The following is a 24,493-nucleotide window of genomic DNA, read 5'->3' as shown; positions in this document are numbered from 1 at the left end:
GATGGGGATGATACAGGGTGAGGAGATAAAATGTTTTTTAATGACCTTTAGTCTCCATACAGAGCTTTGCAAAACTTAAGTAATATACTCATTGTATTACATCCTTAAAGATTATGGAATATCAGGTAACTTTTAAATGTCCTACATTTGAATTCCTACTGCAGGTCTGACAAAGCAAACGCTTCAGCAATACAGGTACAGGTACTATGGAATTTCCTTAAAAATAAGAATATTTACAATATTCACAAGGTAGAAATAACATACAGTCGATATTTGCTGTCAATTTATAAATTTACTGAACATTGTGTATAAAATTACAAAAACACACATATTCAAATTTCAAACTTCTCAAAAGATGACGACACAAATGACTACAAATTTCTGACTAGAAAAGCTACATTCTCCACATTAAGCACGATTTATTGTTGTGTGGAAAGCTACTCCGGAGGTATCTCGTCCTGCATGCGTGTGAGGACAATATTTCGATCAGTCTGTGTGGCCGGGTCGGCACGAGTTCCGGTGTTAAGGCGGGAACGCAAGTCCAGACAGCGCAGATCCGTAGTTAGAGCCTGATTCTTGTTGTAGAGTTCTCGGTCAATCACCATCAGCTGGTCCTCCAACCCGTTGTAAGTAGCTCTGAAACAGTGTGTGTGTCTGTGTGTGTGACAAGTTTATAGACATCAGTTGTTAGCTGACTTCTAGACTTCTAAATCTTTAATCAATAATATTCTTTGAGCTTCTTGTCAGTCTCTCAATAGTGTTCTCGGAGTAATACTAATTCAAAAAGCGTAGGTCAAAACTAAAAACCACCCTGCTCAAGACTGTTAGGGAGAGTATCTAGAATACGCCATAAAGAAAATAGTGTAATGAACCTATGTGGAGTTCTCCTAAATCAAGAAGTTTCTAAGGAACTATTTACTTACAAAGAAATAAGTAAAAGAAATAAATGAGCTTTTCAGGATGTGGTTCAGTGGCATACCTAAGAATCTTACATCCAGAAGATCCACAGAAATCATTACTGTGCAGCAGCGGGGTGGCAAGGATGGTCCTCACCAAGGACTTCATTGCAACGGTTTCGCATAATCATCAAGGTATAGGTATCACCTGATTTTGATACCAAAGTTACGGTTTGGTAGAAAAGCACCAAAAACCAGTACCCTCTTCCCATGTTATTGATATAAAAAGTGGAAATTATTGTTTGTAAATCATTAACTTAACATGTCTAAATGCAAAGATAAAAACATTTCCCTGTTATTGTGGCTCTATTTGTTAATTTTTAAACTCATGTACCTAAACGTTTTGAGCTGAGAATAGGCTAAATAATGAAAGTTTATTGAAAGGTTTCTATTAGAAATGTCCAGAAATGTCAGCATTGGAAAATGTCCATAAATAGCATGGACATGTTTCTACCAGTTTTGGATTAGAATGAGTTTTCATAAAATAGATTATAATACTTCCCATTCTCATTTAACTGAGAAAGTACTATCTGGAGTAAGATTTGAAGTCTTTAACGGTCCAAAGCTTTTGTCAGTGATAAAGTTAGATTGTGTTTGGTTGAACGAGGTTCTCAAACAGTTGATGTGTCAATTTTTTAATTTTAGGTAATATGTGACTAGACATAAAATTGGTATCACAAGACTCTTGCAAATAGCAAAAAAGTGAGAGAGTGGTAAACTTTATAGTCAGTCATAAGATGCTTTTTTAAATTGTATTCTGTTTGGAAGGATCAAAAAGGGAAATCATCGCCATTTCCAAATCTAAACAAGGGCCTTGGATTGGATACACAAATCCATTTATGAAAACTCATCCAGCCATAGGTTAAATTGTATGAAGTACATTAAATAAAAAAAGAAAAAAAGTTGAAAATTAAAAAGTATGAGGAATCTGAAATCCCAGGAAGTATTCAATAGAAGATTGAGAAGTAGAGGAGCATTATCAAAGTGGTTATTGATGTCCTATTTTTGTGCAAAAGATTTTACCACATCAGGGAAAAAGTAAGTAAGAAGTAATTGCAGAATATAGTAGTGGAATATTTCTAAGTAACTTAGAATTGATGAGTCACTATAATCCTACTATAAGTTAAGATAGAATAGGCTGAGGATTTGTTGATTGAATAACATTGCTGCAGTCAGTCATAGGTTGTGGGAAGACTAATGCAGACGTATAGTGACCTGTATTCTGTAGTTCAGTTTTAATGATTAGTGTTGTGTATAGTTTTTTATCAAGTGCATGTTTTTAGAGTTAAGCCGCGTTTACACTGGAAACAAAACATGTTTATAAACAGTGTTTCGGAACAATGTTCCTCAAATCGAAGAATAACTACTTGGAACAATGTTTATAAACAATGTTCGGAACAGAAATTCGGTGTTTCTCCACATGTTTCTTGTTTCCCGTAGAAAGCGGTAAGATCAAAGGGTGTTTATAAACATTGTGGAATGTTTCGGAAACACAAGACGTTTAGATATAGGAACATTGTTGAAAAATACAAATCATCAGGTCTACCAATAATTTTTTATGCGTTCTGTTGGTAGAACAAGTTGTCAATATGTTTTGTTTCGATGGAATGAAAACAATAATTTCATACAAAGTCAAGAATTCCAAAAATGTGTTGCTTCTATCGACTTGTCATGAAAAGCCATCAATTGATAAGGACTCAAAAAAACCTCTAATCATTGAGACATACAACGCAACCAAAGGTGCAGTTGATACTTTGGATCAAATGTGCCATTAAATGACGTGCAGCCGAAAGACGAGGCGGTGGCCATCATGTGTATTTTTTGGCATGATAAATGTCATGCTAGTAAATTCCTATGTTATTTACACTAGTAACATGGTGAAAACAGGCCCGAAACCGCTTTCAAGGAGAAACTTTGCAATGCAAAACCAATATGACCTCATCACACCATGGCTTCAGCACCGTATGAACTACTCAAACTTGCCAAGAAAACTCCGCCAATCAATTGCTGAAATAATTAAGGCACCTCTTCAAACAAACAAAGTTAATGTCCCTCAAAACCCCCCGTCGAACAATTTGTGGAATATGTCCATCAGCAAAACGGAGGATGACGTCAATCTTTTGCTGCCGATGTGCCAAGCCAATCTGTGCCGAGTGTCACGGAAGATGCTGTGTCCATTGTATAGATGAGATTTAACCATAGACTTAGTTTTAAAAAGGTTTACTAAGCTGTATTATAAGTGTTTATACGCAATTAAATGGCATTTTTGTAAAATAAAATGTATTTGTACATTTTTTGAATCCTGTCGTAATTTTTACGACTCGTTAGCTTTAACGTAACTTTTTGAACACGTTAGCTCTCTAGGGTTAAGGTCTTTGAATAGGTCACTTCCACTATAAACATCTCGTGACGCAAGTGAAGGCCTTACCCAGAACCTCCTGGGTTCTCTGTCACGTAATAAAACACAGGTAGCGGCAGCTAGAAGAAGAACATCCTCATCGTCAGAACCACATCTTCAAGAGTGGCTGCCCTAAAATGTTTAGGAACATTGTGTGCAAAATATTTCATGATAGTAGCATAATATAAACAAAGTTCCAGGAACATTGTTTGTGGAACAAAAGTTCCAGAAACAATGTTTATAAACACGTTTTGTTTCCAGTGTAAATGCGGCTTTAGTGTAGTTGACAAACAACATGGTGGTTGTAATTCCTGACTTAGGCGTGCCACAACGCTTTGGTATGATTTGTTTATTTTAACCTAGTTTGTAATTATGTATTAGGTTAGTTATTACCTGAAAAAGAGATCAGATTATAGATCTCGAAACGTAGTGTTACTGATTTATTGTTTCACTGAACGATGGCAAATGTCCGGAAAAATTCTGTTTCCTTAACATTACTGCAGCTACATTTGACCTGTTTTTACCAAGTGAGATCAAATCACTGTTATCAAATCGAAAAACTTTTTATTTATTTTAAATACCTGAGATCCATGAGTTCGTAAACCCCTAATCGTATTTAATTTATTTCTATTTATATGGGATCATATAAACTGTCATTTCTGTGGAAAAAGGTTTATTGTCTAAGGTAATTAAAAAGTAAATATACATACACGTTAAGAAGGATATTTTTGGCGAATGACGAATTTATATCAGAATATTAAAATATTCACACATTTATTACAATAAACACTTTTCGAAATGGAAAAAAGTGTTGAAGAAAGCAAACAAGTTTTCACAATATTAAAATAAATTTTCTTCAGTTCTTCACTGCTACGAGTAACTTTATTTATTTTTGCAACCTTGTTTAAATCACACAATAGATCCTATTCTACTCACATTGACTAAGTTAGACATTGCGTATTGAGTAAGATTTGAGTCTATATTTTACCAACAAACTCACAAACCATAATAATTTGAATATAGATAATGCTAGTAGATAATAATATGGGGTTCCTGGCGCACTTTCGGAGCCGACCGAAAAGCAATGTAAAATACTGTTCAATGTACCATAAAGGAAGCTGAGAAATAACACAGCAAATCTCAATGAAAAATTAACCGAATCTACAGTCGTTCGTCTCCAAAAGCGATCGGTACATTACTATCTACTCTGTGGAATGAAAAATTAACCAAATCTACAGCTGTTTGCTTCTACTTTCTTAAGCTGTGCTTTGTAAAATGTTGTCAAATCTGCTACGAATAAAGGAAAAATCTTCGAAATCTTAATAAAATTTAATCAATTTAAAACATTTTTACTAAAAACATACTGTACTTTAATAAAAAACTTTTCTACTAAATAAACAACATGAACTCACCAAGCTCTCTTCAGTTTCTAGCATTTCAAAAACTTACAAAGAAAGACAATTTTAACGAGTTCAACGAATTACCAAAACATTTTAAAGAACAGTTGATACTTTCCTTAAATGATACAGAATTCAAAGAACTTGTAAAGTCTTTTGCAGAAAAAACGTCTAATGGAGTGTTTTACTATCGGCAAAAAACTAAAAAAGTAAGGGATTACATATTTAATATAATTACGAAAGATATTGAAAAGAAAGTAAAAAATAAACAAACAGAGAGTTTTCATCGTTTTTTTATGACATTTTTCCCATATTATACGTTCTTTCAAGATAATCAAGACTTAATTGATGAATTTCTTAGGAATTTTTGTGAGTATCAAGATTTATCAACACAATTCATTAAAGAGCATTATAGAATTTTTCTTATAGAATATAGCCACATTTTGTGTGAAACAAAAGGTATTACTGTAGATAATATTCCATGTGATTCCTATGAAGAAAGACACCAACTATGGTTATCAAAACAGTACTATGACGTGGGGAGGGACTGCAAGTTTTAGAGCACAACTGAAAAGACTTTATTCTACAAAGTTAATTGTTATAATTTCTTTATCTTTTATAGTCTTCTTTCCAGTAACAATCAAGTGTAATTTTTCATTTTTGTTTAATTCTTTAATCTTTTTTTCATCCAAAACAGTCAAAAATCTGTTCGGCAAGTGTACTTTACAATCTTCCAACTCGGCAATTATTGTAAACCCGAATTTATCTTTCATTTTCTCCAAATTCAAGATTCTATGTTTCTTCCTTTCTTCCAATTCATTTAACTTCTTATACTCTTTAAACTTACATTCTCCAATATCATTTAACTCTTTCAAGAACTCCATTTAAATAGAAAAAATTTAAAGACGGAAAAAATGAAATTTGCTAACAATCACTCGAGAAGTCGAGGGAATTGCCAACATCTTCATTGTTTGACGAGGTTCTTCATTTACTTTCTCCAAATGTACTATAAAATCATCGAGGATTTCTGGCTTAAAATCGTAGACAAATTCAACATCCAGATAATGAAAAAATACAGGTAATATCTTTTCATAATAAACGTGTGTATCGATACCTACAAACCTAATGTATTCTTTGAAAAGGAAAATAATTTTGTCAATGGTTCCAAGAGATAAGTAAAAATTTTTATTCTGTTTTCTAAATTCTGTAACAAATTTTGTTTGTTTTTCACCTCCGTATTGTAATTTTGTAAGCAGATTATTCAAATGTGTTAGTTTATTTCGAAATTTCCTAGGTTTAGGTCTTTCGTACAAAATTAAATTACAATCTCTACAAACTAAATATTTTTTATCAATAATTTCTCCTCTATTATAACACTTGTAACAGTTGGCATTATACTCTTCCATTTAAACAAAAAGATTTTTTTATAAATGGAGATTATGGAACTAACTCTGCCGAGATATAAATTTTTCAGCGCAAATGTTTTGTGTTTACATTTCTACAACAGAGATAAATAGAAATAATTTCATTCTATTGTACAACTATTTAGGATATTTTGTCTATGATTACAAAGATTATTCCGGAAGAAATCGGGATTTTTCAGTGGCGAAAGAGTATATTTTTGAAGTTTTAGAAGGAATGAAAGAGAATAATATGAACATCATCAATTATTGTAAAAGACAAAATGAATGATTGTGTCTTTGGTGTAGTGTTGTTAGTGTGCGTGTTTGCGCTATGGGGAATCACATCACATTCAACTTCTACGGTGTCTATTGTTTAGAGACTTGGCCCTGCACTGCTACTGTCCAACCAAGTTAATGGCTAGGAGCTGTAATTCGGGTCTTAGACTCTGGAATTTTTTTGTTCCCAAGTCTCAATTTTCTTTGGTAACTACTGTGTAGAAGTTGATGGAGAGATACAATTAGGGAATTTGTGTTGGGTGTTTTGTAAGTGTAATGTTGTATTAATGAACGATGTGAGAATGTAATGAACGAATTAAGGAAGAGAAGGAATTAAGGAATGAAGTGGAAAGGTGAGGAAGCAAATGGCGCGCCAACCACAGTTGTCATTACTCGGCTTGTTCTATAGTCATTACACTATGGCCACTCGTGTAAAGACTTGTCCCCAACCACTGAACGACAACCATGTCTTCCTCAATAAAAAGCGCGCCTGAAGCTCTGGGATTTGAACCCAGAACCTCAGGCTTTGAAGGCAAGCGTCTTACCAACTGAGCTACGGAGAGTCTCGAAAGTTATAAGCTATATCTCTGCTATATAAGTTGTTCAATTAGGAGTGCTAGTTTACAAATTTATTAATAATTTTATATTTCAAAAACCACTCAACCGATTTTAATGAAATTTGGTACACATATAGTAAATACTTAACTCTTTCGACTTAACTTATCCCTAAGGGTGAAATCATCCCCTATTTCTTAATATTCATAAAAAAATAAAAAAAATAATCAGAAAAATCTGAAACTTCAAAAACAAGCGAGTTCAACTTAAAATTTCATGAAAATAACAAAATTTTCAAAAACTACCCCAATCATCCCTTATCTTAAAACTCTTATATCTCGAGAACTATTGGAGCTTTTTTGCTGAAATTTGGTATATAGGATCAGTAAATATTAAAGTAATTTTTAAAATCATAACTTCCGGTCCAACCCTTAAGATGACCTTGGAATAGTTTTTTGTTAATATCATCCCCATTTTTTAAGATATTCTTTTGAAATTAAAAATGAATACTTATATCAATGTCTTTAACAATTCTGTAAAGTTGTAGAATTATCCAATGAATAATATAGACAATAAGACGATTTTTTCAAAAATTTTACTGAATTTCTCTAATATCGTTCTTAATCACATCATAGGCTAAAAATTTCTCAGAAACCACAACCACATAACAAATCGCGTTTGTAACAGCTTTTTGAAAATCCATATTGATAATTATATCGTTCTTTGAACCAGAAATATTTGTCAAACTCTTTGTTGTATCAATGACATAAATAGGTCTATTCGCTAAAAATTCTTTAGGATTGTAATACATTTCCTTATTATTACAGTAAACTTTCTTAAAATCTTGATACATCTGATACATGATTCTGAAAAGACCTCCGGAAATGTTTAAATTTTGTAATTCATCTGGATAATAAGAACCGTTCAATTTTACTCTGATATTTTTTACATCCAAACTATCAAACTTTGAAGGATTTTTTCTTGATTATTCTGTCTATCTGTTTGAAAACCTATAATAACGAACTTGGGATTGAAGATATTTCTATAAATATTTGTGATATCGAACGAATAAGTTGTTCCGGAAATACCTTTTTGTTCAATACATTGCCAATCTAGAAAATTAAACATAATGTTTTGACTTTTTGTAATTTCATCAATCAACCTAATTTTACTCGTGGTTTTATAATCAATCATTGGAACTCTAATAAAAAAATCTGTAATTGTTATTTTTCCATCAACAGGCATAACATTTCCAGTTGCAGTCTTCAGAATCACATCATCGTCTTCTGCTCTTATAAAACTTAGATAAAATCCTCCTTTATAGATCGGAATAGTAACATTTTCAAAAAATCCTAATCCAAAATGAGATAAATTTCCAGCTGCTTCAAAAACACCAAATTTAAAATCTGATTCAAAGCCATTAGAAGTTTGAGAAATAACATCACTTTTTGAATACGAAATAGTTCCTTTAATTGTGCTTAATTGGCCACAGTTTTCGACTTCTTCTATCAATTTATTGTGTTTTCTTACTTCAATCTTAGAAAATAAAAACGGTAATAAAATTATCGATTAATCTAACATTATCAGTTCCAAGATATGCTTGACCATCTTGTTTTGTTAAAGTTCCAGAAATATAAAACTGGAAGTTAGACGAGCAAAAGTTATCTCCAAAATCAATATTAAACTCAGTTCTTTTATTCGGTTCATTCAAATGTTGTTTACTAATTGGATAGAAATTTTTAAACTCCGCCCTTTCAATATCACTAGCATATTTTCTGTAGTCCGCCATTTAATAAGAGAAAATTTAGAAATTTTAAACATCGTGTATCATTTTTTCATCGATCTAATGTACGTTTTTATAAGAAAAGATATAAATTTTAGTAAAATAATTAAAAAGATTAGAGTCATTTTTAATGATCTACTTCGTCATATTCAGGATTCTCTTCCTTAAATTTTGCGATCTCGGTCACATATTTCAATAAAATCTGCACAGGATAGTAACCGCTATCTATAATATTGTTCCAATCAACTGTATCTTTATTTTCATCCAAAAACTTTATACTCAAGTGTTGATAGAGACAAAGAACAGACATATGATCTTTTAATTGATAATGTATATTTTCTTGAATGAAACTCTGGGGACAGAGTTTGATATTTTGCAATGTTATACCAATTCAATTTGTTTACGTATAATCTCATCATATCTTCGGATAATTCATATTTTTGAGAAATGTCATCCCAATGTTCTTTTTTCAAATCTCTTTCGTGTTGCATGATAAAAAGATCGAAAGCACTGTAATGTCCCGCCATCTCTATTTATTAGGAAAAAATTTCAAAATCAAGTTTTTATAAATTGACTCTTTTTTGAGTTACATTCAGCACATTTTCCAGATATTCTCTTAACTCCATTGATGTTTGCATAGTATTTTATATCATTTGTTGCAGTTTTTTCTTTACATCTCACACAATATATGAGCGCCATTTATATAAGGAAAATTAGTCATCATAGCCGCCTAATCCATTAAATCTGTTATCAATATTTTCAAAAGTTTTATTAACATCTTCTTTAAATTTATAAAAGTTTTCTTCTAGTTTATTTACTTTATCGAGATATAAAGAGTATTGATCATCTATTCTTTTAAGTAATTCATTATTATGTGTTACATTCTCATTGAAACGTGTACCAAAATTTTCAAAAAAGTTTACTTTCTCATTGAAATGTGTATCAAAATCTTCCAGAATTTTGTTAATTACTTCACCAACTAATACATTAACATCATTTTTATATGTATTAAAGTTTTCTTCTAGTTTATTTACTTTATCAAGTAATTCACCAACATCGTCTACTGATCTTTTTACTTCTTTCATCAAGTTTTTCATAGACTTCTGTTGTAAAATCTTTAACATGCTGTTTATGATTCTCATAATTTTGTTTTAGTTCATTAAACATTTTAATAGGATCTTCTAATTGAATCATTACAACAACATCAAATGGATTAATTCCTTTACTAACACCGCTAATTCTTTTTCCTTTAAAATCTAAGGCATTTTTAACATTCGGATCATGTAAATCAACAATATCGATGTTTTCTGATAATTTTAGAGGTTTTAAAATTTGTTCTTTAACAACAACATCATGTTTGTCAATACCAGGTCGAACACCGACAATTCTTTTTTTATTAGCCAAACTAACATAATTCTTTTCAACTTTGATCGCTTCAGTAATTTTATCAGCTTTTTCGATATGAGACATTAAATTGGTAAATAATTTTTTTACACCATCATCGACTTCTTTTTCCAATGTTTTTATTTTTATCAGCAACTTCATTTGAACTCATGAAATTTGCAAGTTTGTTATCATATTCTGCTTTAAAATCTTCAATCTCGACAGCAAACATATCTGAATCTGGAAGGTTTTGTAATAAATTTTCTAACTTGTTATCAAACTCATTTCTCAAACTATCAAAATTCAAACTATTATCTACATTTTGAATAATTTGTGTTCCAAATACGTCAAAAATATTTTGTGAATCCATATTTATTAAGTAATAATTTGTTAACAACTTCTTTAAAATCTTTACCAGTACTCAGTTCATTCAAAACAAAAACACATAAATGACCACAAATTGGGGGATCTTTATAGTCTTGAATCTGAGAATCATTGTAGTAGACGCTTGATTTTTTCAAATATTTAATCAATTCTATAGGTGGTTTGTCCTCAATTCTTCCATACGAATCAAAATAACATGCATTCTTATCATTTTTATAATAACAAATCCAATGCGTTCCACTTCCCATAATCGAGTCTAAATTCACAATTCCACATTCAAATTTCTTAACTTTTTCAGGTAATGTATCTCTCATGAAGATTCCTCTAAAATGTTTAATATTTTTGCAGATTTCTTCCAATTCCCCGAATGTTAAAGGTTTGATTTCAAATTTTTTTTAATGTTTGATTTCACGTAATTCAAAGTTTTTTCATCTAATCCAGATCCTGTAACATCTTCCAACTCTTTATCTAACCAATTTAAAATGTTTCGAACAATAGGAATCACATCCTTTTTAACGATTGGAGCAGCTTTACGAACATAAGGAACAACATTTTTAACAACTGGAATATTTTCTCCAAAATCTAATAAATCTTTCAAAAGTCCACCATTTTTGAGTTCTTTCAACTGATTATAAGAAAATTCTATTCTGGTTCCTTTATTGTTTTTCTTATGTTTTTCGAGTTTATTGTATTGTCTATTTGTTAAAAATATCTTATCTTCGCCATTTTTTAGTTGATCTATTTTAAATTGAATACTAACGGGTATTTTCTTCTTAAAAGCGGATTTTATTTTTTCTTTCTGATTTTTGCTGAAGTTTACGTTCACCTCCATTTATATAGTTAAAATTTCAAGTTCTCTTCGATTCCCATTCCTAGTTTTCTCTTCAAAAACATTGCTCCAGCTGTTGGAAGCGCAACAAATCTTTCACCTAAACTAGCATCTTTTGATAAAAATCTATCCATTGCCTTATCTTGCAAAACTTTATCTGCGATATGTATGGAATTTGTGTCTCTATGTTTTGCATAAAAAATATCGTGTTCCATAGCAGCTTGATCTAATTTATTTATACCAGGATCTCCTCTTTTTAGTCTTTTTTCGAGTTTTGTGCCAGGCCCCAGATACTGATAAGTTGGTACGTGTAATTCAAAAGGTAAATTGTTGATAAAATCATTCAAAAGTCCACTACCCTCAATCATAGATGAACTTATTGCCGGCAAAACTCGTTTTAAATATTTAATTCCATCAGGTTTTTCAATCATTTCATCAAGTTTGTTCGAAATAAAATCTTTAATCGCTTTCTTTTCGTTCAAAAAATTGTTGTTTCCAGCCTTTTCTTGAGCATAAATATAATTAATAATTCCATCGAGTTTTGTCAAATCGTCGATATATCTGTATTCAATCTTATTATCATTGTATTTTCTCACACCTGATCCTTCGATTCGTTTTTCCCAAATTGGTTTAATCAAATTGAGATATTTTTTACCTTTACTTGACTTTGGTTTCTTAGTTGATGGATCATTATTTTTGTAAATTGAGTCAGATTCCCATAAAATTTCTGTATACTTTTTCAAGTCTTCTTCAGAATATAAACCGTCTTTTGGAACATCAGTGCCTGTTAATAATCTCCATAAACCTTGAGTTCCTTTATATGTTTTATCTTCAATAATTATATCATTATGTTCAAAATTCACGGGCAAATTTCCAATCATAAAACTTTTCTTTTTTTTATCCCAATACAAACCAAATTTATCATCTTTTACTCTAGGAAGGAATTTTTTACCAATTTTACCAATTATTATATCCGTCGTTCCAGGACTTATTGGTTCAACTATGGTAGAGTCTTCAATGATTCGAGGTCTAAATGGTGTTGAAGATGGTAATTTTGGCAATTCAAACTCTTCTACTTCAGATTCTGGAATCGAAATATCAGCAAATTGTCGTACAACTGGAACCAAATTCATTAAATTTTGATTATCGCTTAAAACATTTTCAATTTTGCCCTCAACATTTTTTATTGCAGAAGTTACAGGTTGATTAATTTTTTTGAATAAGTTCTTGTTCTTCTTCATCCATTCGAATCTGTTCTTTAAATTCTTTGATTAATTTCTTTTCGATTTGATCAAGTTTTTTCGCTTCTTCAGAAGTTACGTTCGCCATTTATTTAGGAAAATTTTGAAACGTAAACGTGGAACGTGGAAACGTGAACACGAAAACGTAAAACGTGAACGTGAAACACGAACGTGAAACGTAAACACGAACGTGAAACGTAAACACGAACGTGAAACGTAAACACGAACGTGAAACATGAACGTGAAACATGAACGTGAACGTGGAACGTGAACGTGGAACGTGAACAGATTTACCGTTTTTCTGTTATTTTCATAATGTAAATAAAAATTAAAGATAATATAAAAATAATTGTAACAAATATTTTATCAAGTAGATTTGTCAGACCACTGAGCAGCATTTATATTAGAAAATTTATTCAGATATTTACCATTTTTAGGCTTCAAAGTTAGATTAATAGTTAAAAATCCGTAGTCTTCCTTCCAAATTTTATCACATAACTCAATAAAGTGGTTAAAACTCATATCAGATCCCACATAATTGTTATAAATCTTTCTCGAATAGTGATCATCTTGCTTAAAAATACACAACATATTCAGGTTATTTCTTATAACTTGTTTATCAACCTTTGAAAAGCATTGGGAAAGATAGATACAAGATATGTTTTTGTGACGAGACATTACGAAATATTCCTTAATAACGTCCTGATTTTCCAAAATACAATCATCAAAAACGATTAACGAATTGGGTTTACATTCGCTTAACGGAACTATGTCCTCAGAAGCATTATAAAAATGTGATATTTTTTTGTTTAAGTTTTTCTCAATATTTTCAAATCTTTCTTGTAATTTTTTATAGGCGTCTTGTTCTAAAGATTTACTAAAAACATACAAATTGGAATAAGGAATCAACCTATTGTAGATAAAATTCAATAATAAAGTTGTTTTTTCCACATCCACTTGAACCAACAATTAACAATCTGATTGGTTGATCTTTCTTATTTTCTTCAAACGTTTGAAGTTTTATCTGATCTTTTTGCTTTAAAAATTTCTCCATTTAAATAGAAGATTTTCATCTTGAAGCAACGCTTGCGAAAATGAAGCTGTTCAAGTTGACTTCAGAAAGCTCTAAATTAGTTTTAAACTTGGAACACCCTATACACTTAGAGGAAGAATCAAATTATTTTATCGGTTTAAGCAGTTTTTATTCTGACAATTTTGTAATAAATATTAGTGAAAGTTCTCCTTATTGTATAGGATTTAGTGAGAAGAACATAACAAAATATTATGGTTTAAACAAAGGATATTATACTTTCGATCAAATTAAAAATTCCCTTAAAAATTATCTGAAAACATTCAAACAATCAGATAAATCTTTAAACTTTGACGAAAACAAGTTTGAAATGCAAAAAAATTATCTCTCTAATAAAATTCAAATAAAATCACCAGTAAGAATAATGTTTTCAGCAATTATTGTAGATTTGTTAGGGTTTGTTCAAGAAACTATTGAGCCAAATCAGGTATATTTAGGAAATAAAACGCCAAAATTTAGATCGTTCGATGTAATTGAAGTGCACTGCAATCTCGTTGAACCTAGTTTTTGAAAATCATACCGAACATTTACACAAAGAATCTGAAATTTTGTACACTTTTTTCCCAAATGTTGCTTATGGATCAAAAAATCAGTGAAAAACCGAATGAAATCGATTATATTCCAATTAGAAAAAATATTAAAAGAATTCAAAAAATCGTTCTAACTATACAAGACTCTGAGGGAAATTTATTAAATAATGAGAGTAAAACAACAATATATTTAAGATTGTCGAAAGAATGATGAATCAAGGGGAGCTATTGAATAGCTTACCTTCAAATTTTCAAGAAAACAACTTTTGAATGTATAAATTACAGGAGTCTATCCCATAGACCCCTTAACAATCTTCATCCTGACCCTGTTTTTATCAATGAATCTGGACTTTATACTGAAATAAAAATTACTAGTTAAATTTCTTTTCTATCTAAATGGAGTCAGTTGTAGACCTACTCAACAATCAACTTACATTCAATAATAAAGACATTTGCACGATTGTTGACGAAAATAATAAAATTTGGTTTAAGGCTAAAGATGTTGCAGAAATTTTACAATATGAAAATACTAGACAAGCCATCATAAATAATATTGATAATGACGAGAAAATAGCCTTTAAATATATAAATTACAAGAGTCTATGCCATAGACCCTTTCAAAATCTTCATCCTGACACTATTTTCATTAATGAATCTGGATTTTATTCTTTAATACTAAGATCTAATAAATTAGAAGCAAAAACCTTTCAAAAGTGGGTTACAAAAGAGGTTTTACCCTCCATTAGAAAATTTGGTGAGTACAAACTTGAAAACAAGATTAAATATTTAGAGGACGAAGTTAAACACTTGCAAATTAAAGATGAAATAAAAACGGAAATAATCACAAAACAAAGTGTAAAAATTGACTTAATGAAACCAGACCTTGTTTGTAAAGATTTTGCTAAGAAAAAACACCATGTTTTTGTATTAATTAAGAAGAATCACATGTGGGAATATCCTTATTACGTTATCAGAGCTCAAAAGAGAGAAATACCGAAAAGATTGAAAGAACTTGAAATTGATTACCCAGAAATGGAAATTTTATTAAGACAAGGAGATCCAAATAGTATAAATCTCTACAACCAAATGAAAGAATCTTTGAATATTTTATACAACGGAAATCATTTTACTACAAATATGGCAGAATCTCGACTGATTTATAGAATATCTAAATTACACGATAAAAATGTTTCTAAATTTTACTAAAAACTCTCGATTTATTATATTTTGTTTGTAAATGTTTAGCATAACTAGGTAACCATCGTAGAATTTTTTTTTCATATTCACAAGGCATTTCGTTTTTATAACTTTCGCTGAAAATTTTTTTAGCACAATCTTTGCAAAAAGCATCTTTTCTATCTTTACTATATACTGCCAGTTATTAAATTCAGAAATATTTTTAATTTCTTTACAAAAGTAACACTTTTTCTCTTCTAAAGTTAATTTGTTCATTTTATCATATAATTCCTTACAATAACAGTCTTTTCTATTCTCTTCTTGACACTTTGTACATTTCTTTTGAGACTCCATTTATATAGAAAAAATTATTACACGATGAAAATGTTAAACTCTTAACTTATGATATTTGGTTTGTAAATGTTTTTGATAATTATTTAACCATTTTATAGTTCTTCCACATTCACATTGAGTATCTTCATAATATAATCTATGAAGATTCTTCTTTACACAATCTTTACAATATGAGTCTTTCTTATCTCTACTATAGTGATCACTATTAAACTCTGAAATTTTTTTAGTTTCTTTACATTTAAGACATTCTTTATCTTCCAAAGTTAATTTTTCTATTTTATCATATAATTCTTTATGATATTCCCTTTCACAATCTTTGCAATTATAATGCATTCCATCTTTCCTATTTTTATCTTTATAAAATTCATTTAAATCTTTAAATTCTTTGCACTTTGTACATTTCTTTTGATGCGCCATTTATATATAGAAAATTTATATTACAGTTTTGACTTCTTCAATTCATATTCATAAAACTTATTTTTCATATGGTTATTTCTTCATTATTTAAATCTTTTATACTATAAGTTACAGGATCTGTGTTATTAATTTGATAAATCACAAAGATTTCTCTTGACCAATTGTTCTTATATTTGTTCGAAAATGTTTGTTTTTTACTAACAATTCTTACATGATCATTGACTTTAAATTTAGTTTTCGTGTGAATTTCAGGTGGAACATACTTGAAAACGGTCTCTAATAACTCCTTTTCTGCATCCTTATCTACGTCTTTCGGTTTCATTTTGATTGTGCTGTGAACTGTATCGTTATAATTGTTTACGATTTTTTGAAGAATATCGATCCATTTAAAGTTTTTATTAATCTCAAAAATTACTTTCATTCTCTCATTTTGAGTTCTGTTATATCTCTCTACAATACTTGATTTCTCTTCGTTTTCAGTATGATAAATCTTAATGTTGTATTTCCTCAAAACATCGTTAAATTCTTTATTTTTAAACTCTAAACCCTTATCTGTATGAAGTAGGTTAGGAGGTTTGTGATTGATCCTTATGGCATCTTTTACTATATCTTCGAAAGCTTTTGAAATATCCTTGCCGTTTTTTCTTTTGATAGCTCTTGACCAAGCATATTTTGAGAAAGTATCAATAACATTTAACATATACTTAAATCCATCATTTTGATCTGAATAGTTAGACATTATAACTAAATCTGCTGCTCATAAATCGTCAATTCCTAATGTTATAATTTTTCTCTTTTTAAACTTTTTTCGTACTGGTGCATGAATTTCTCGAGCTTCAATCTCTATCTCATCTTTAGTCTTCAATTCTTGCTTAACAGGTTTTGGATTTGGATTCTTTATAAACTTACTCTTGTTTGTCTTACATTTTGAACATTTTGCAGCAATTCTATACAATCCATTTTGAGTTTGAACGATTTTTGAATCTATATTTTTCGTTTTCTTTTTACACTTGTGACAGTGAATTAAATCATCTTCCATTTACATATCAAAGTTTCCAAGTTTATTTAATTCGTCTAATATATCTGTTTTATATCCATACGGTACTGTATCAATCTTATTTTCTAGGACAATTCTCTTATCATCTTTCGCTTCATAGCCGTATGGTACTGTATCGATCTTATTTTCTAGGACAATTCTCTTATCATCTTTAGCGTTCAGTGCTAACTTGTTTATAGTGACGGTGTACAACTCATGTTTGTAGCTTTTGATTACTGTCATCTCCCTAAATTCTTCTTTATCTTCGAACAAACATTTCTTCAAGTTTTCGATATTTATTGTTTTATTTACAACGCTTCTCTTAATCCCTTTACATCTAACTGGGTTTTTATCTAGATATTTGTACGAGTACATCTTAGACCTTAAACCACAAAATTCTTCTAAAACTTCGCTATTTAACTCATCTTTGAATTTCCCTATTACCTTCTTATTTTTAGTAGTGAAACATTCGTGATCTTTTGGATAATCACTTGTATCAAAGTCATCTATATTTTCTTTAATAATTTTAAAAGGATCTCGTTTCAATTCTAGGAAATAACTGTCTGTATCCATGTAACACAGATTCAAATCTGGATCAAACTTCTTTAATTTGTTGTAATAAAACTCGTACATTAGCAATTTTGAGAGGTCGAGAACTGAAAATCCTATGTAAATCGGTTTGTTAAATTTAACCTTTTGTTTGTACATGTGACTCGCTATACAGTTGTCGTCAAAGATGTTAAAGCATTTGAAATTTGTTTTCTTAGCTTGTTTCATTGAAAATTCTTCATTTCCAAGCTTAATATCACATCTGTTTCTCACATTTTCCATAGATTTTCCAAAAACTGAGTTGTTCATCAGCTTATAAAAGTCCTTTTCAAAGTCGCTTGTAGCTTTGGTTCTCATGTTTGTGTTAAAATCAATGTATTCTTTCATAAAAGGCTTCTGATCGAATGCAATAACTCTATTCACATGTTTCAAAATCATACCTTGTTCCAAATAGAACTTCAAATTTCTCGAATGAACAACGTATTCAGTTTTATCCAGTAGAGTTGTGCAAAGTTTGTTTTTAAAATGTTCTGGAGCAAGAGGTAAATCCTTGTGATGTTCGTGTAAATTTGTTGGATATCCAAGATCGACTTCGAGAATATAGCCATAATCTTCGTCGCCAGTGAGTTCTAAAATTGTTTCTTGCCACTCTTCTTTTGTATACGTTTTAGGATCCATCCACTTGATATCACTAAACGGCAGTTTTTTGCATAAGACCATACCCATAAAGGTTGTTTGCATCGAGATAGAGTAAATAGTTTTCGGGCTTTGTCTTATCAAAATCTTTTAAATATTTGTTATTTGCTTTCACATATCGTTTAATACACTGAGAAATGCCCCCGCGAATGCCTTTTTCAATCATCAAATACATATTATAATCGTTAATTAGCTGAAGCTCAATTTTCGTTAATTTTAACATTGCGTCCCATGCGAGACTGGGAGCTGTTAGATAGTGTGCCGGATCGAGTTTATAACAATTAAGGCAAATGTTTCTGAAATTTTCGAATATATCAGCAAGCAATAAAACATCTTGGATATTGTACAAATCAGAGTAATTTCCAAAATTTTTCTCTTTTAATTTGTTCCAAACATTTAAGTAGTGTTAAAAATCTTTCTCAGATATGCTCTCATCTGTCAAAAGTGAATAGAAATCTTGAATTCTCAATTCTTCTGTGTAATCAAGTTTTTCAATACTGTCGATAAATTCATAGGGAAATATTCCTTTTCCAGATAGAATTTTAAAAATCTCGTCGTCGTCATTTGGCTGTCTTTCTATTATCTCATTCAATATTCTTCCATCTTGTATAAAATGATTTGTATGTTTGAAGTCTTCTCTCTTTAGATTTTTAGCTAACTTTTCTATAGACGAGGCCATGAATCTGAACGTGTCTACAAACGAAAACTTGAGGAATTTTCTTGGCTTATCACCTTCGAATTCATAGCCATATCCAGAATTTACAGAATAATTTATATATTTTTCATCGGTGTTTGCAATCAAATCAACATTTCCATATTGTTTAGCCAATTCTTTTATGTACAAATGAGTATCGTAATTTGACATATTGTGGCAGAAAACGGGAATATTCTGAGGAAATTTCAAATTTAGATTGCAACATGCATGAGCTGCGCCTCGAAACTTGCCGGTTAAATGACAATGATCTCTCACTTTATTATAACTCTTATCTTTCCAACTATCAGGAGTAAAACCATACTGAATTGACCCAACATCATAAGCAGACCATTCACAGATATGACAAACGTTTGAATTTTGATACGAAATTTCTTCTTCTTCTGTCAATTTCATAGGTTTCATGTTCTTAGAATTATATTTTTTCGCTATGTATTTCGATAATTTATTGAGTTCTTCAAACAATTTTGTCGGGACGTTTTTCAAATCTTCTTCATTTTTGGCACGATAACATATCGGTTTGTACATGCGATTGGTCACATTCGACACTAAATATAGAGTAAAACCATAAGGAATGTGCCTCTGAATCTTGGTTGTAGTCGATCTTTGTGGATTGTTCTTGCATGTCGGAATTTTTTCTAATATGCTCTCAAAGTCCATATAAATTACGTACGGATGGTTAAATTTCTTTTGATAATTAGTAAATTTAGTTGTTTGACCTGGAAATGGCATAATTGGCTTACAAACTTCATGATTTTTACAAATTTCTAAGTGATCTGTTAAATCTCCAGATTTGTAAAAATGGCTTAAACATCTTCTACACAAAAATTTTCTTTCTTTATGTTTAGACAACTGCGAAGAAACAAGCTTATTTAAATCGGTTATCAAAACATAATGAGATTTATCATCTTGTTTAACATACAATAAATCAATGTTTGTTTCAGCGTCATATTTTTCAGAAATTTGTAACGGAACAATGTTAATATTTTCATCAAAACTGTAGACATTGATAGACATTGTTGGATACTTATACTTGGAATTGTAGCTTCGTTTTTCAAATATTTGTATATCTTTCAGAGACATTGGATACTCAAAACCTGAAAATATTTCGTCATTCACAAATTTTTCGTATTGCTTTACACGTTCACAGTCTCTTTCTGGTTTTTCAATAGCACATCTTATTGAGTAAATAAAGCAAAAATCATCTCTATTTTTTATATTTATACAAGCTTTTTTATCTTTGATATTCTTTGGTAAATCGATGTATGATCCTGCATTCATCATTTCGTGTTTGTTAAGGCTCAAAACTAGTTGTTTACAACTTTTAAATGTCCATCCGGAACCTTTATTTGGATTATTCGTTTGTTCTCGATGTGTTAATTTATTAAATTGCTTAGTAATAAAGTCGTTTACGTCGAAGATTTCGTCTGCTTTTATAGTAAAGTACATTGGGCAAGTTTGTCGTTCACCGTTTACTAAAGTTCGTTCGTATTCGCATTCCAAAGAGAGATAACCCTTCATATTTTTAACATTTTCTTGAAATTTCTCGATTAAACTTTTAATTTCTGACCGCATAATTGAAAGATATTTGTAAATTGACATGGAATTGTCGTTCAAGTTTGTTAAAATGTATTGCTTGAAAAGACAGTGTATTGAGGATAAAAACTTCTACATCAATGATATTTTCGGATTTTACTTTAAGAGTTTTATCAATTTCTTCGATCATTTCAGACTTGGTTTTATCGTTAGTACCGATAGCCAACTTTTCAGCTATTGAATGAAGTTTTTTCATCATTAAATAGGTCGAGATTTTTCTTTTCAACTTTGAAATTTCTCTTTAATTCACGTAATTTCTCAATATTAAACATGTTTTCGTGATCGGCAATTTTATTTTCTCTAGCCCATTGTCTTAAATAATTTAGTTCATTATCGTAAATTTGCTTGTTTTTTTCGTGACTTTTAGAATTATAATGGCGATCATAGTTTTTTCTTAAAATTTCTTTTTTGCAGAACGGACATGATATTTTTTCGCGCTCCATTTAGATAGAAAAATTTATTTAACTAAATGGTGCTTGTAAACCAACGATTGCGCCTCTCACGGCGTGATATCACTACGGATATGACGCAGGCGAAGCGATTATCGTGATGGTCGGTCTGTAGTAGCACACCTCGACTGTCATTGAAGATTTTTCCTTTATTCGTAGCAGATTTGACAACATTTTACAAAGCACAGCTTAAGAAAGTAGAAGCAAACAGCTGTAGATTTGGTTAATTTTTCATTCCACAGAGTAGATAGTAATGTACCGATCGCTTTTGGAGACGAACGACTGTAGATTCGGTTAATTTTTCATTGAGATTTGCTGTGTTATTTCTCAGCTTCCTTTATGGTACATTGAACAGTATTTTACATTGCTTTTCGGTCGGCTCCGAAAGTGCGCCAGGAACCCCATATTATTATCTACTAATGCTCTTTTATATGTTATTAGCATTAGCTTAACTAGCATTTTTCTCTTATCAGTTTATTTTATATGTGATTGTACATTATCACGGCATAGTTTGCAACAAACATGACAAATTCAAGGAGATTGCCATGATTTTCAACATTATCTAGTTTTTTGTTTAAAGTTTGTTATAGATGCTGGATCATTTGAAAGGATAGTAGGATTTTGGACATTTGCCATTGTTATGTGGCTACTTTTGTGTAACACGATGATGAGAATGTCCGAAATCCTATTATCCTTTCAATATCTAGTGTTTACACAACTTCTTTTCCTCTATCCTCGTATTTCTTTGAGTAAAACTATTTCAATCAATTGTTGGACAACTTGCCTTCTAATTTGAACTTTACTCTCTATTTTTAGTTATTCTGATCTTTGCTAGAAGTGTTGAAATATCTTGTTCTTTTTGACTATAGACAGCAGCCTCGTCACAAGTTAATGACTTTGGACGTTTTCGTGAATCTCAACACATACATAAATATGCTTAGCTAAAAGTTAATGGCTAATAATGAATGTATAATTTCTTTGATCTTTATCTCCAAAAGCCATGTAACAGGAGTAATACACTTTGTTCAGTTGCATAGAATACAACAACTATTTTCTATGAATATTTTTGCCATTTATTTGGTATAGCATTTGGCTCAAACAGTATTTTTTCTCTATCCCGTTACTAATCTGTTAGTTATGCTTTGCCATAAAAGCTTTTGTTGCATCAATTGTATTGTTTTCATTACAACTTGTTGTTCTTGCTTATCAGATCCCTGCTGAAAACTTTCTTTGTCCTCAGTTTTATAATTAGAAAACGTGTCTGATGAATGATTTCTAGAATACTCTTACTATGGAGAAATAAATGTTTTGTTTCTATATCTATACGGTACATATATAGATTATTAAAATTATTATTAAAACTTAATAGTTCAGACCACTAAAATGTATATTCATGTCGATGTGATTAGTAAAGTAAGGTAAGTTAGGGCCGCAACTGTGGAATGTTAAGATCAGTTTTCCTTTATTTTTAAAACATATAATTCCAATTTGTTTAGGTAAGTGAAACCGAACTATTAAGCAATTTAGCTACCGGCAAGTACAGTTTAAAACTGACTTCCTGACTGTGATTTTTATGTCAGTGAGAAATAATAATTAATGAAAAATAATTTGCATCAAATGGCACAGTCTGTTTTGAGATGCATGTCCTTATTAGGTAATTACAGATACTAATTAATGAAAAAATAATTTGCTTCGAATGGCACAGTCAGTTTCGAGATGCATGCCTTTTAATAAGGCAATTACAGATTTTAAAGACAAAAAAATTACAAGTAAGAGTGGTTTGCCAAGCTTTATTTAAATTATGTTTTCAACATTGTTAAAATATCAGCAGTATTTTATTCTAGAAATGAATTTACAATTCGATTAAATAAACTGTGTACGTAAAATTTACATATGGTATTTAGTTCATTACATATTTCAGGAGAGATTTCCTCAATATTTTGTTGGAGGGCCCAGAACCTTGACAACAATTAACGAAGCCTTATTATTTAATTTTAGAATATAAATGATGGAGAGCGAACGAGTCTGTCACTTATTCTTTACTTACTGTCACTATTCTCTGCTATTTAGTATTATCAAGTATTGTAATTTTAACACTCTCATTTAGCTGTCCACGATCTCTTTCGAGGACCCAATAAAATCCTCCAAATGCATTTTGTATCAAATAAATTTAATTTATTATTTATTTAATGGGACTCCTTCAATTATTTGTGGGAAGAGCTCCAAAATTGTTATTGCGTTCACAATTTCAGACTAAAGAAAATACAATAAGATTGAACAATGGGAAATTTAAAAAAAGTAAGCATAATTATATGCAACTAGCAATTGCCCGCGGCTTCGCACGCAATTTCCCGTTGAAAACAGTACACTATATTCACTTATTCTTTTTCTATCACATTCTAAGCATTGCTGAGATAATTGATAGTCGTTCCTTCGTGAGCCTCTTGGGCACATTATGAAGGTAAGTGCTATATTCCTGCCTCTATCTTTCGTGGTTTTTGCTAGGTGTTGATAAGTTATCCAGAACAATTAATAAAATGTATCAAAGGAACCCAATTTTGATCATAAAGTGTCTTCTTTCGGCTCTTTTCATTTACCTTCGATGTAACCAAATTCGATTACCTTATGTGCAAACATTCACGGATTTGTACAATAAGGTTGTTTTCATAATAGTGTTTAATAGTATTTTCATTGCATTAGATAGTTTATTGATCATTGGTGCAATCTGAATTTAAAATTAGGCAATGACGTCTTCTATGCAACCTGCATTACACTACTGATCAAGCACTTTACAATTTTACTCTAAATTTTAAATGTAAACAAATGTTTCTTCTGCCTCTTTGATGAACTTCAGCTGAAAGTATTAACAGCTGTTAAGTATCAGTTCGCTTAGTATTACGTGTCGTAGTGCAGTCTGTCTAAAACAACAATTTATAATTAAAATTAATTAAATAAACTATTTAAATTGGACCAAATTGTGAATCTAAACCATTCTTGAATTCCACTGAAAACACACAAAAATTTCATCAAAATCGGTCCAATAGTTTTTGAGTCTATAAAGGACAAACACACAAACATTTTTATATATACAGGGTGATTCAAAACTAAACGGCAATCTCTCGAGAGCTTATTCTATAGCTAAAAACAAGTAAAAAAGTTCATATAACCATATGCCCGGAAACGCTTCGTTAGCGAGTTACGCCTAGCGAAAGATTTCGCCCGGATTTCAGAACCCTTGGTGAAGTCAGGCCGTATAAAAATGGTAAAGGTAGTTACAAAGATA

At 30.6% G+C, this 24,493-nt stretch overlaps 1 protein-coding gene across 1 annotated transcript in view; it reads right to left on the bottom strand.

Annotated features, from left to right (window-relative positions):
* Nucleotides 1-270: 270 nt before the first annotated feature.
* The window catches only part of LOC124373164 (tektin-B1-like), a 40,518-nt gene continuing 16,295 nt past the window's right edge, over nt 271-24,493 (bottom strand). The window contains 1 exon segment of the mRNA XM_046831563.1: nt 271-636. Coding sequence (XP_046687519.1) covers nt 438-636 — 199 coding nt within the window. The 3' untranslated portion in view covers nt 271-437.

The sequence above is a fragment of the Homalodisca vitripennis genome, unplaced genomic scaffold, assembly GCF_021130785.1.
Source record: "Homalodisca vitripennis isolate AUS2020 unplaced genomic scaffold, UT_GWSS_2.1 ScUCBcl_4973;HRSCAF=11455, whole genome shotgun sequence".
In the NCBI taxonomy this organism is placed as follows: domain Eukaryota; kingdom Metazoa; phylum Arthropoda; class Insecta; order Hemiptera; family Cicadellidae; genus Homalodisca; species Homalodisca vitripennis.
This window is presented reverse-complemented; position numbering and strand designations above follow the sequence as displayed.